The sequence below is a fragment of the Ptiloglossa arizonensis genome, chromosome 9 (assembly GCF_051014685.1).
Source record: "Ptiloglossa arizonensis isolate GNS036 chromosome 9, iyPtiAriz1_principal, whole genome shotgun sequence".
Classification (NCBI taxonomy): domain Eukaryota; kingdom Metazoa; phylum Arthropoda; class Insecta; order Hymenoptera; family Colletidae; genus Ptiloglossa; species Ptiloglossa arizonensis.
This window is the reverse complement of record NC_135056.1, coordinates 9,460,332-9,475,196: the sequence shown is the minus strand read 5'-3', so window position 1 is coordinate 9,475,196 and position 14,865 is coordinate 9,460,332. Positions and strand designations below refer to the sequence as shown.

Genomic DNA, 14,865 nt, shown 5'->3' with positions numbered 1-14,865 from the left:
CTCTTCGAGTAACTTAACGGCGGCTCACGTGAGTCGCACGGTGTTCTTACGCAGCTAAAGTTGAACTTACACGCTAGATCGTTCATGGAACATACAACGTTAATATATCATAGATATATGGGACCAAAATCACCACAACCAGTCGCGCAAACGTTCGCGCCTCGAGCTATCCACGATCGCCGTTCGCGATCCACACGAGAGAAAATCCCTGCTACGCCCTTTTACACGAGACTGGAAGGGCACACCTGAATCGCGTATCCTAGGACGAATCGATCGTGATTCGATCGTTTCACGCCGCGCGAGCGAAATTTTCCGCTACGGGAACGCGCGCGTCCGCAAAAGGACGCGTGACAGATCGGCGCGTGATTTTTGTAACGGGCCGCCGCCGCAACGGCGGCGTCCTCGAAGGCACTTCGGAAGGCACTGTTCAATTTCTGTCCTCTATTCCCGAACGTGTAAGAAAACCACGTTAACACTCCTCGTTGCACACCGTGAACCGAGAATCGCGTTCAACCCCTTAACGTTCACGCGCGCGTCACGCGAGACGCTTGTTCCGTTTCTTGCATTTCTTTCGGTCGACTATTTTGCGGTATTTTGAAAGTATGTTTGTTTTTTTTCCGTTAACACGGTTCACCGTGTTGCAAAATCGGAAAAATTCAACCGTTTTATGCCCGGATAAAATACGATTATGAACAACGCGTGTAGTTAAAGAATTGTGTGGAGTATTCGATATAATTTTCTCGTGTTATCGTACTATTGTAACAACGAATAATGTAAGTTTCTTTCCGATCGATTCGGTCTTAGAGGAGACCAGTCTCTGAAAGTTTGATCGAAATACACTACTTTATCGTTATTATCAGTTTTCTTATATTTGCAAACACGTGAAAGTTATTGTTTCTTCTTTATATCGAAAAGACACTCGATACCAAAAGTACAGAAGTACATTTCCAAAAAAAAAAAAAAAAAAAGAAAAAGAATGGAACAATGCTCAAACGTCGAGGGGTTAAATATTTCATTACGCTGGTGCTCGGGTTCACGACTCGCGAAGCATCGTCTTTTGTAAATTCTTCCAAAAGCCATCCAACTTTCGCGTAACTTTCTACAAAAGGAAAAAAAAAGGAAAAAAAAATACGAACTCGAGTTCTATCGTATCTTCCACGAGGACCGGCGCGACACCTACAACGATCGGGATACAATTCCCTTGAAAATTTCGCGTAGTTTCGTGCGCGAGGAAAATGGCGTCTCTTACCATCGGGAGAGGGGCTCTCTCGTGAAAAATGGCGGGACGAGCAGCAGCGAATAGTTCCGCGCGCTTGATCGTCCACCGATCGTGGATCCGTGGACCGGACGAGGCACTCGAGGCTTTGGCGACCGGTGCTGGTAAGCAATCGTGAGAACAGAGAGGAAAGAGTAGTTTCTTCCCTTTTCTCCAGCGAATCTCACATCTTTTTCCTCGTTGATTTATCCGTCCTCGAGCAAACGTCGAGATCTCGACGGCGTTTCACGCTTCGAAAACTCGCGGGACGTACCTCCCGACGAGATTCCGAGCTGTTTCGATACCGTGAACCTTTCGATCGTTTAACGAAACTCGATGGAACGAAACTGGTCGCGACGGCGCCACCGTCGTTGTTGCATCGGCGTCGCAGCGTGTCTGCCCGACGCGCGATAATAACACACCGATGTCGGCACAACGGTATATAATACCGATTTAGTACCAACACGAGGCGCGACGTTTCGATAATCTTACTGTTAGTCAACACACTCGCAGTAATATTACTAATATTATATCAACATAGTAACAGTACCAGCGTATTGTTAGTATTACGATATTACATTACTTACAGGTTACATTAGTATAACATTAGTATTAGTACGTGTGTATGGTACACCGTTGGTAATCGTCGACCGGTGTTGGAACACCGGTACCTGTATCGGTGTGAACCACCGTTCGGTTTTCACTATTCGGAAAGAAGTTTCGAAACTTCGAAACGCGTCTCCGAAAGGATTCGAATGGTTCGAAGCAGAGGAAGAACTCGCGAATGGAAAAACTCTGCCTCGAGTCCCGGGAACCGTTTGATAAAAATGACCGAACGAGCAACTCGCTGGTAGAACGATCGCTCGATCGCGATTACCGATCGAAAGGTTCGATGAATCGATCGCGCCGTCGTCTCGACGCATCTACGATCGCGGCGCGGCGCGGTGCCGACGCTTGTGATCGTACAACGAAGGAGCAACTTAATTTTACCGGAAAGATGTATCTATATTACAACAGGGACAGAAATAAAGGCAGAGGGAAGGTTTCTTGGGGGGGTGGGGGACACTGGATAGTATTACGAATAAGGTTGGGGGGGGGGGGGGGGGTCGCCCAAAACGGGCGTACTAAATGGTACCCAACCGTGGCACGGCGTTATCCTCGAAGGATAATACCGGACACGGTGGATCGTTTACCTTCGACCTCCGTACTGATTCTTCTTTGATCGGGCATGCCAAAGACACTCACGCACTCACGCATAAACGCACGCGCACACGCGTGACGAGTGCGTATGAAGAAAAAAAAAAAACAAAATAAAAAGAAAAAACAAACAAACGAAAAAAAAAATAAAAAAGAAAAAAAATGTGCACGCAGAAAGAGTCGGAAGCCCTTCGTCGCAACTCCCTTCGATGAACAACCGTGGCTCAAGGTAATCAGGCGACAACCTTGAGTCGGGAATCGATGGAAAGGTGTTAACCCTTTGCACTCGCGTTCGCTCGCTCGATAAAGCATCCAGGCACCTTTAAGATTATTCCGACAAGATCTCCGCCGAAACGGGCGAAGCTGTCACCGTTGTATTCGGTAGGGAAGGCGAAACACTCTCGGTCCGTGCATTGTAAAACGAAATCGACGTACGCACGAGCGCGAGATAACGCGCGACGGTTCTCTCTCTCTCTCTCTCTCTCTCTCTTTCTCTTTCTCTCTCTTTCTTTCTCTCTCTGTCGATATTACCCCGACACCCGTTGCGCGTTTCGAAATAAATACTCGAATAAATCGGTGGACGCCCCGCGTGTCGAAGCTCAGCTTCGAGCGCGACGCGACGTCAGCAATAAATATAATATTCCCGTAGCCATGTTTGCCGGGGTAACACCTCCGTGAGCGCGATCGTTTTAACGGGATCCGTTTAGAGGCAGTACGGATGGCAGAACTGATAGACGAGCCTCTGGCTACGTTCCGTCTTCTTCATGATCCCTTTCTTGTAGTATTGCCTGATGCTGCGGCTCAGTTTGTCGTAGTTCATGGCCGGGCGGTTTTTCCGTTTGCCCCAGAGCCTCGCCACGCGTACCGAGTCCTCGATCTTGAACACGCCCTTGCCGCGATCCAACCAACGTATACAGGAACCGTGGATCCCAGGACTCTGGAGCAGTTCCTTCAGGAACTGCCAGAGATGGATGTGAGAGCCACCGTTTCGTAATTTGCCACCACCACCGCCGCCGCCTCCGCCGCCGCCGCCACCGCCACCGCCGCCTCCACCGCCGCCGCTACCGGTTCCAGTTTGCGAGGAACCGCAGTCTTCGTCTTCGTCTGGAAAAAACCGGCACCGAGGCGACACGCCTCCTTTTGGTAAATGATCCAGGACCCTCCCGGACGATCGGTGGGCCGATAGGTGGTTCGACGTCCTTGTGACTTGTGTGTGGCGTGCATTTCCCGGTCGTTGTGCTAATGTTCACGTTTGTTAGGTACAATTTATCGTGTACGGGGATGCGGTTAGTCGATTCGGTTTTCTTTTCTTTTTTTTTTTTTTTGCTTTTTTTCTCGTACACGTGTGGGTTAGTTGTTCGATTTCGGTGCAAGGTTACGGCACCGCTGACATTCTTTTCGCGAGGAAGACGCGATTCTCTCGATCGTTTTTCTTTCTTTTTTTACGCGCCATTTTTTCTAGCGTATCTCGTCGATGTACCAGAGGTACGTGATCACTTATACACTTATAATTCTTCGTTGATTGAAAAATCGATCAATTCTATTCAGAAATTTAGACACTCTAGATCATTTTCGTACAGGGTTGATCGACGGTGTTCTTAAACGGAATTCGTTCTCTTCTCGCGGAAAGAATGCCAGAAGTGTGTACGTGTACCCCGAGTCTCGAGTTTAGAAACTTTGTAACGCGATCAATTTGTGCGAACACAAATCTACCATCTTCGTGAGTGACTATCTTCAATCGAGTTTTGAACTTTTTCAAAGTTTCGCGCGTAGAATCGTGTGCACCAGTCGGCTTGTGACACGATTTTCGATACACTGTATTATAGTCGAAAGTATAAGGTGTTCAATAACAACAACGAGGCGGTGTCTCGCTGTTCTCGATACGCAAATACGTATCGAAAGATTATTTTCCGATACTGGAAGTATAGTTACTCCCGCGAGAACGAAATTAATAACAGAAAAGGTAGTGAAATTATATTTTCTACGTTTCGATTTTAAATAGGAAACTTTCGTAATTTCTATCATTATATCTACTCTATCATTGTTTCTTCTCTTCGTAAATTTTTACATTTTGTTACGATGTATTATAGAGTCGTGTGACTCGAATTTGAAAAATAAGTCGAGAACTTGGTGAAAAAGTCACGAAGCAGCGTCACATTCGCGTCGTTGCAAAGTTTCTGTTTCGACACTGCTCGATTTGACATTAGTTTAATGTACCTGTGCACCTCTAACGCTAGTGTACAGTGTGCGATCAGCTGGTGTGTACTCGTAGCAACGTGCATTGTGTACTGCGACAATGAGTTCGATGCAAGAGTTGAAACGATTTCGAAAATAACTGTTTCAAATCGTTGTACATCGGTTTTCGATTGAAATAATTTCGAGAACCGAAGAAATTCTCGAGAAACGGAACCGAAACGAACCAGAACCGATATATTCGTAATAAAATGGATATATTCGTAATATACGCTCTAAAAAAATCAGTGTTTTATTTTCACCAAAAAAAAAAAAAACGAAATGACTTTCCCAACAACCCAATAGTTATAAGATTGTTTCGGTTATCGTAATCGTTTCAAGGACCATAAACCAATATCGTGACCGTTTCGACTCCTGGTTCGATGTTTCCCATGAAATGTCCGTATTATCGATTGTTAGGTGTTGTCGCGACCAGAAACTCTGATCTTCAATCGGGGAACGTTAGCATATTAACGTGCACTAATTACAGTTGTTCCGAGGTTATTGCGTTTTAGTGTGACTGTAGCAATACGATCCCATGGTTATCGTGCTGGCAGTTTGCGATGTCCTTGACGACAGTGATAGCATGCATGATTGCAGGTGGCGTGCAGTTTGTTGTGACCAGAAGCTCTGGTTTTTATTCGTTCGACGGAGAACGTTTGTGTTTTGCATATTTACGCTTACCAGTGGCGGTAGTCGTTCCTTTACGATGTTACGCTTTAGTGCGGTTAATAATAGGAGTTATTGTTAGACCTACGTGCGAAGGATTTGTCTGTCTCGTTACAAGGATTGTCTGAGCGTGAATTACAAGGAGTAATAAATGTTACATTATGCGGTTAAGTAGCGATGTACGAAACATTCAATCGAGAGCGAAGCAAGTTGAAATTATCACAATTTTCGATTACACTGGCTCCAAAAAGTATTTCCACGTTGCATTACAAGGTAATTACCTGTAAGAACGATTTTAATGAAAGTTTGTGCGCGTATAGAGCTTAATAGTGCATATATAGAGAAAGTTTTTCGTCCACAGGAAATTTCTGTAAGAAGGTGAAATCGAGTCTCGAAGGTTTTAATGTTTTTCTTTGTTTTCTCAATGAAACTTTTCTTGGGACTTTTTTGTAACAGAATGGTAGAGCACTATCACGAAATTGTATTTGAAAAATCGAAAAGAAAATGACACTGTAAAGGCGATTTCGGACGATTGAAGAGCTTGCAAGTTTTATTTTCTTTATGAAAAATTTTCTTACGAAAAGTGTTCAGTTCTAAGTACTATTCTATCGTTCAACTGTGAGAAAAGTCCCCCAAAGAGATTGTATTGAAACAATGAAGTAATGTTGAATTTTCGGGTCTTAATTTTATTCTCCTGAGAATATTTGTCAACGAAAAATTTATGTCATATGCAGCCCAGTATGCTTTATACGCACACAAACTTTCGTTAAAATCGGACTTGTAGATTAGAAAAATTTCCTCATAATATAGCGTACAAATATTTCCTCGATCCACTGTACAACAAATTCGAGTGGAAGTTCGTTAAATTCGATTCAGAACGATTTCGAATCTTTTGAGAAACGTATACCTTCCAAGTTGCATCGCTCTAAGTTGTACCAAGATCTTTCTGTTCGAAACCGTGAGCATTTCGCGACCAATAATCGTTAATAAACGGTTAAGCAGAGTGTATTAGTAATGCGTAGAGATTGTGGAGGATCGTTGGGAGTAACTATCGTACAAAGACGAGTGAAGTATAAAAAATTGACTCACCATCGGAGAAATCCACGTTGCAGGGCGAGCTTTTGACAGCGACGGTAGCCGCGTTTGCGATGGTCGATGATCCTGTCGTGGTGTTGTTGTTGTTGGGTGTTTGCACAACACCGGCTGGACTCCAGGAAGCTGCCAGTGTGTTGCGCGGGGATTCCTCGACCGCTGCTTTCCAAATTTCCAGCTGTGCGTGCAACATGCTACCGCACTGCAACAGAAATGTCACGTTCTCGTTAAACACCGAAGATAAGAGAGTCAAAGTACACGTTGCATCGTCGTTCGCGTTCTGCATTCGTACTCGTGGACGCCTAAAATCGTTCTCGTTAATATTGGATCTCGTTTTGCACAAATCTGTCACCGTGTCAGAAAGAAGAAAGTGTTAACGGACCGACAGTAAGAAAACGAATTATTCCATTCGATGAATTAATCGCGTCGACTCGGTTGAAGTATGTTCGAAATTATTGAAGTAGAGAGTTATTTTACGGAAACTTCTCACAGAAAATGAAAATCGATCGAATGAAAAGTACGGGTAGAATCTCGATGAATGTAACGTTTGCTCTTCTTATGATTTAAAACGATCGAAATTCGTCGCAGACATTGCACGGTATGCGATAATATTTTCCACGAGGTTGTTATTGCCGCAGGTTCGAGTTCTTCTGCCTTCCGCCCTTAAAAATCGCGTTATCTCTAATGACTTCATACGGAGTCCATTTGCATGAATACCTGTCCCTCGGTACGGTACGAAATTCCAAGAAAGTAAGAGGAGAATGGTCGGAGGAGGAGATGGCAAGAAGGAGTAAGTAGATAAATTTATCATACTCGAAGATTAATAACACACCGCGAGAGTTCTGTGGTAATGTAAAACAATTAAACTGCACGGTAACCGTGGGCAAAGGAGACAGGAGCTGAAAAGAAGAAACGTAAATAGGTGCTGCCAGCTGAGAAACCTGGAGAACGAATTGGAGTATCTGACCGGAATCGTGAAATTTTGTTTAAACGATTTCGGAAGATGGTAAGGTATGATGAACGAATCGAGAGCGTTCGAGTATAACGGAACGATTTTGAGAGGAAAGAGAGGAAGAGTTTCCGCGAAAAACAACAATTCACTGCTCGAAATAGTGAGAGTTGAATATCTCTAATTAACAACAGAGCAGCCGAGATGAAATATTCTTTCTCTATAAAAATATAGAACAGCTAATAGTTTAAACTCTCCTGTGTTGTATCGAAAATTGCTGGATTCTTAAGGGTATTTTTTCTCGAAAACGATATCGATACATTATTGTCGTTAATAGTTTCGTCACAAGTGTACATTTTATGTACACACTTCTATGTACATTCTATGTATGTACAAAAATATATAACTCACTTCACGAAGGCTACAAAAGTTTCATTTACCAAAAATCTTACTACAAATGTTCCAAACATTGTAATAGAGGTTCGACAATTTCTCAAAATACGCAAAACATCTCTCAACGTTTCCCAATCAACGCAAAAAACCTAGAAGACAAAAACCAACGTGTCTCGACCGACCCTACTACGTTTCTCGGGTCTTTTTCGACCCATCGCCTCCTCACGCTATACAATTCTCCCACGATTGAACCAACGATGACAAATACAATCGGTTGCTTCTCTACTCCTTAAATTCTCCCTTCGTGGTACAAACTTTAAAAACACAAATTCCACGCGTTCGTGACACTTTCGACCCAAAGAACATACACGCGAGAACACGTTGACACGTTAACTGCCACGTCGGTTTTCCATACTCAAACTTGTCCCCGATATTCGTTGAAACTGTAACGTGCAAGGTAAACATACTCGATAATTTATCGGTGCACTCGATAATGTCGTAACACCGTTAGCGACAGTGACTGTACTCAAAAGTTTACAAAAGTTACGATTTATTGCTTGCAAACGTTTCGAAGAAAGTGAACGTTTTTCGTAAACGTATCCATCGCCGGTGATCAGAACTGTATGCAACGCGTTAAGGTGAACCGCGTTAGTAACTATACTCAAAAGTTTACAAAAGTTACGATTTATTTCTTGCAAACGTTTCGAAGAAAGTGAACGTTTTTCGTAAACGTATCCATCGCCGGTGACTAGAACTGTATGCAACGCGTTAAGGTGAACCGCGATGGGAGAGCCGAGGTCCTTTTCAAAGGACGTTGCTCGTTGATCGAAAGCGGCAACAGGTCGCGGTGAGGACGAGTCCACGTAATTCGAACTCGGCGAGAGCAACAAGGAAGCATCGAGAGGTGAACGTACCGCCGAGAAGAGGTTCGAGCAACTTTTAGGTAGCCGGACGTCGTCGAATGGCCAAGCGGAACAAGGAAGCGGTTCGATAAGAGGAAAGTCCAATAACACGGAAACGCTTGAGGAGGGGTGGGACGGTACGGTAGAAGACGCGGAGGTGGAGCACACATACGCAAGTGTTAGAATTCCAGCGACGGAGTCACTGCGCCGCAAGAGAAGAGAAAGCGGCTCCGTTGAGACGCAACAACAGGCGGTCGAGCAATCCAGCCGGCCAGGCATTCAGGCAACCGTTGACCCACTTTTCGATCGTTTCTGCCGGGCAAATAGCGCGTCCGTGCACGTACGCGAGCGCGCCAATCCTGGTGCTCGACTCCGTGGAAGCTGGGCAGGGAAACGGGGTACGGGGGTACGGGGATACGGGGATACGGGGGTACGGGGGTACGGGGGTACGGGGGTACGGTGGGGACGCGCGGGGTACACGTACGAACGCACCTTAGATGCAGTTATGCGCTACGGCTTCGGCTGCGGCTGCAGAGGCCACGCGGACGGCGACGACGTGTGACGCGCGGCCACGGTTCTGCGTGCAACGTGAATCGAGTTCTAGTTGTCGGCAAACGGTGCATCCGAGTCGTTGCACCCCGCGGGGGACAGGGGAGGGAGATGCAACGGGGAGGGTGGAGGGGGGAGGGGAGAAGGCGGATGAATTGCGGCAGCCAGTGCTCCTCCCCTCCCGCCCCCTGCCTTTTATGCTCCACGTTTACCGTGCGCGTTGACTTTTCCGTTTCGCCGAAGAGTACGCCGCCAATTTATGAAATCGTCGCTTCGCACCGTGGCAATGACGATCGACTCGACGAGTACCCGGAGCGAATTATTTCGCGAAGCGGTTCTCGGATCGTGGAGTACGCTTCGTTAGAGTTCAAACCGGAGATTGTAATTTCTCCGATCGTAAACGCGCACGTACGAACCTGGGTAATTAATAACGGATAAAGACGATTTAACGCGGCTTGCCCCGGGCCGCGTGTTTTATAGGCGGACGAATGAATGCGAATGAACTTCGAATGTTCGAGAAATCGAGTATCATTCTTTGGATATTCGAGCGTTCGATTGGCATTGTTCGTGTATTTCAGCGTTGGGATATCATTGATCGAATATTTGAGCGTTCGAATATCATTCTTTGGATATTCGAGCGTTCCAATGTCACTGTTCGAATATTTGAGCGTTCGAATATCATTCTTCGAATACTATTCTTTGGATATTTGAGCGTTCCAATGTCATTGCTCGAATATTTGAGCGTTCGAATATCATTGTTCGAATATTTGAGCGTTCGAATATCATTATCCGAATATTTAACTAGTCGAATATCATTGCACATACATTTGTACGTTCGAATATTATTGTTCAAATATTCGACTACTCGAATATCATTGTTCAAATACTCGACTATTCGAATATCATTGTTCAAATACTCGACTATTCGAATATCATTGTCGAATATTCGCGCGTTCCAATATCGTTACAATAAATAAAATAAAGTTTAAAAGGAAACGACGAACTTACAGAATTTGCTTCGTAGTCCATATCGAAAATTTTCGAATTCTACGACAGTCGAGGAGTTCACCTTCCTCGCCTATTTTAAGCATTTGAATCGAGTAAAAGTGTAATCGCAAAGTGTATTGCATATGCGCTCAAAGAACGACGGGTGCAAATTCGAGTCAAACGTCACGAATTTATGCAGAGAATTGCAGTTTGTCAACAGAACCTGGCTTTTGTGAAACGTAGTGGCAGAGCCAGAAGGAGTTCATTGTTGCAATTATAGAGTGGAATACCGTATGCATGTATAGACGCATACACGCGTAAATTATGCGAGACACTGATCGAATTATGTGTGCCGACAAACGGTGCAACGTAGGCGGTGCGTTACAGAGATAGAGCGACCCGTAGGATTGAACGACCTTAGGTTAGCCGAGGAAAACGTTGCATAGACCGGCGCGGGCTTTCCTCGAATTAGCTACCTTTGATGCAACCATTCTCGTCGTTGCAACTTAGTATAAATTGAACCGTTGCTCCAAATATTAGGTCGAGCAATTTAAGAACAGATATTAATAAATTTTGAAGAAACAGTTCCTCGGTTCTCTCGCGATATCACATTCGAATGTACACTCTCAGAATATTAATAATCGCACGATACCGTGCTTCAAGAAACAATCTCGTCCAATCGAACAGATTAAAAAATGTTTAAAATCGCTGGGAATTGATTTTATTATTTACCATTACCCCGATTATCAGGCTCAAGATGATTATGCGCATATACGGTATTGAAAAACTTGTCTCAACAATAACCAATAGTTTCTTAATTTCTATTAAATTTCTAGCTCCAAGAGCGTCGTAAAAATGTCCAGTTTAATTGCACGTACGTACTGTGCACTGCGAAACGAAATACGCGTAATAAAATTCGTATTTGAAAACAGTTGTACAAAGACCGCATAAACGAAGCATCAGAATCGCTAGTGACCGACATTCCCCCGTCTATAAAATATGACATAGTGTATCTATAAAATGGACCCAATCGTCGATTAAATTACCCGATCGGGTATACGTACGATATTCTTGCCACAATATTGAAATTACCGGGGAGTGTACCTTTTTTTTTTTTTCAAAATTCAACACTCCAATTTAACGCTCAAGTGCTCCAATCGTCGCTTATTGAACCCCGTTAATAACTTACCGATTAATGGCACTCGTTACGAGAAACTCGTACGCGAGGGAATGGGCGCAAAACAAAAAAAAAAATAAAGAAAAAAAAGAAAATTACCCGTCACGGAGGGAAATCAAAAATGAATTTCATTTACACATTCACCGTTTATGCACTTCCCACGCACGACAGGTATAATAAAAGATATTGCTAATTGGTACTAATGGCGCACGATGATTTCAGATTGCTACTTTGCTCCGCGATATGAAGTCGTTCGGGAGACCGGAGGGTACCATGCAAATTGCATATTCGCGAAATGCAAATGCACGTTCGTAAAACGCTCGTGTATTTTTGAATTTGATGCAACTAGGTACCCGTACCGGCCACGATCGAAATAAACACGCAGAACCATGGCTCCGTGTAATTTCAGCTGCCGGTTATGTCGTGGCAATGGGAACGCGGTGCATTGATCTTCGGTAACGTTCCACGAATCGAATTCCCAATGGTCGATTACAGCGCCGGCTCGCACGCCGAAGAAGACCCATAACGAATGCGGAATACATTAATGACTTCTTCAGTGTTTGCGAAGATCCGCGCGGGATATGAATTATTTAACCTGCAACGAACGGCGTTAAATTTCAGGTCAAAGGCAAACGGTCCGGCTCGTCTGACCACGAGACCATCTTTTTCCATCCGGTTCGCGAATTACGACGAGGAACAATGATGGAAAGAGAGAAAAAGGGAGAGAGAGTGATTAATACCGTGACATTTACGCGAGATCCCAAGGAAGCAGGGGATCGTAAATCAAAATTCTTCTCCACGACACAGGGACGACGATCGAATAAGAAATTTATGTTTTCGGTAAAATTGCGCGATCGAACGTATCGGAACGAATTTCATTTCACGGATCGTACACGTTGATCGTTGCAGCCCGGGTGTATTTATTCGCGTAGACGCTATTAGCGAGTAGAGATGGATTTTATGATTCAGGTTCAGGAATGCGAAAGAACGAGTATCACATTGTAATTTCATTTTTACGCGCCACGGACATTAAATATCTCCAAGTGTAGTCGAACAAATTTGTTCATTAATAATAAGTCTTCCTTGGTTGTGCACTGGGTGAAGCACGACGAATTATCCCGAAGCACAATGAGTACCCAAGATGGTGTAGAGATTAATATCGAGGAAATGTGCGCGGCGAGAAAGGAGAAATGGATCGCGTCATAAATCGAAACTTTCTGCGGAGCATTCTGTTTAGAACCGAAAATGGTAGGAAATTTTTATTTTCGAGAAGGGTGTAGGCGAATTACATTGTCGTTGGATTTTATGATTTAGATTCAAGAAGCTCAAAGATTCAAGAACATATTTCCGTTGCGACGAAATGAAAACCAGTTCAATCAACGATGGTACTATAAATACATTTTTCATATCCTTTGAAATTCTTTTAATACGATAAATTAATTCTTATTCGTTCATTCTTTGGTGATATTACTTGCTTCGGTGAAACAAATTAATTCTTATTTGTTAATTCTTTGGTGATATTACTCCGAACAAAAATATTTACATTTATTCTACTCAGAAAGAAAATAAAAAAAAATACTGAGAAAATTTCAACAGTGTTTAACATATCTCCCGTACGTCGTAAAAATATTTCTACCGAGCTCTTAAAATAGAGCGAATAGAATTTTGTTACTATACTCGATAATGTTCCGGAAAGTAATTTAAAATATTTTAATCGATTCGCATAAAGTGGTACGCACAAAAGGTTGCGTATCGATTAAAAATTTTGATAGTTGCCAAGGTAGAAAAATTAGAAAAAGTTCTCCCGCGCTTGATCGAGTCGGCAAAAAAAGAAAAAAAAAAAGGAATTGACGCAAGAAACTGTGGAATTTCGATAGAAAATATTCACGGACCGATACGAAGCGTTTGATTCAGAATTCGATTAGACTGGTGAACGAAGAAGGAGTAGATTTCACGGAGGAATTCGAAAGGGATAGTCTAGCAATCAGCACGTCAAGGAGGAAAATTTAACAGTGAGCATCGGATCGAAGGTCGTGCAAACGAGGGAAGAATTCACGAAAATTATAGATAGCGGATAACCGTGAGTCTTGTTCATGATTTTATGTTAGGAAGACTGCCGCAGTGCGCCGTAGTGTAATTATCCAATTACAAGACGTACAGCTGAATCCATTATGCATGACTACCTATCCCCCTGTGCTATGCAGGTACTCTGTTCGCCATTAATTTCCATTGCGTTCTGTACGTACGATTTCAAGAGACAGAGATCGTCTCGATACACGTATCGGGACCACGGGTTTCTGCGGTACAAAGTAGACCGTTACCCTTCGGACTTTTGCATTGCAAAATTGCGGCTAGTCTCATCGTGGATCGTGACCATTATCGAGTTGAGTTTCAAACGGCCGTTTAAGACATTAACAGAGAGTTATCGCTGCCACGATCCTTAAGCGACGAGGGACCGTTAACGAAGCGCGGAGTTTTTGGAAATTATTCGTACCACGAGTGGAAACGTTCGAGACCATCGAGGATTGGTTCGATGGACGTCTTCGAACCTTGAGTCCTCTCGAGGAACGACGATTTTAAAGCTTTCGCCGAACGCGGAAGAAATTGTTTCGAAACTTCGGAAGTTTTGTTATTTGTAAATCGAGCGGTCCCCCTGCATTCGAATGTCCCGAATTACCGCGAAATTTTCGATTCAAGGCCGAGAGGCACGATGCTATTGAAAATCGTTGGTATGAATTATTCCGTTTCCTTGAATACTTCTAAAGTTTTTTTAAACAGAGGGTACGATGGTCGGCTAAATTTTTGCGAGAGTGAAGATAAGATTACATTGAATTTCTCATTGGACATATTTTCGATTCGTGCAATTAGGTAATTTGTTCTTTATTAAGTCCTATTATTTTTTTTTCTTTCTTGTACGTTGATATATTGTTCGATAGAGAACCACTTTGTGTAAGGCTAACGAGAATCTTGCTAAGAGTTTCATTTCTTTTTTATTTACTGTAATGATTATTCTGTGTTTTGCATTATACACACTTTTAGTATCTTTTACGTATCATTGAATTTATATAGTTCCTTGTTTACTTTTACCATTATAGTATTTATAATATCGTTGCTTTTACTCCCACTATTTTTCTGAAATATTCTAATAGAATCTTGCTAAGAGTTTCATTTCTTTTTTATTTACTGTAATGATTATTCTGTGTTTTGCATTATACACACTTTTAGTATCTTTTACGTATCATTGAATTTATATAATTCCTTGTTCATTTTTACCATTATGGTATTTATAATATCGTTGCTTTTGCTCCCACCACTTTTATGAAATATTCTTACTTCTACATTTTATACGTTACGTAGTGTCGATAGACTTTGATACGGTGATAAAACTATTGTAGCACGTTTATGATCTCTAATTAATTATAAAATTATTTGAACGTATGCAGTACCTGTATGGATAGACAGG

At 43.1% G+C, this 14,865-nt stretch overlaps 1 protein-coding gene across 1 annotated transcript in view; it reads right to left on the bottom strand.

Annotated features, from left to right (window-relative positions):
- Window positions 1–2,560: 2,560 nt before the first annotated feature.
- Window positions 2,561–14,865, bottom strand: part of Ets98b (DNA-binding protein Ets98B) — a 104,496-nt gene continuing 92,191 nt past the window's right edge. Inside the window, exons 5-6 of the mRNA XM_076320022.1 lie at window positions 6,443–6,647; window positions 2,561–3,556 (exon numbers count right to left, since the gene is read on the bottom strand). Coding sequence (XP_076176137.1) covers window positions 3,156–3,556; window positions 6,443–6,647 — 606 coding nt within the window. The 3' untranslated portion in view covers window positions 2,561–3,155. The remainder of the gene's footprint in view (window positions 3,557–6,442; window positions 6,648–14,865) is intronic.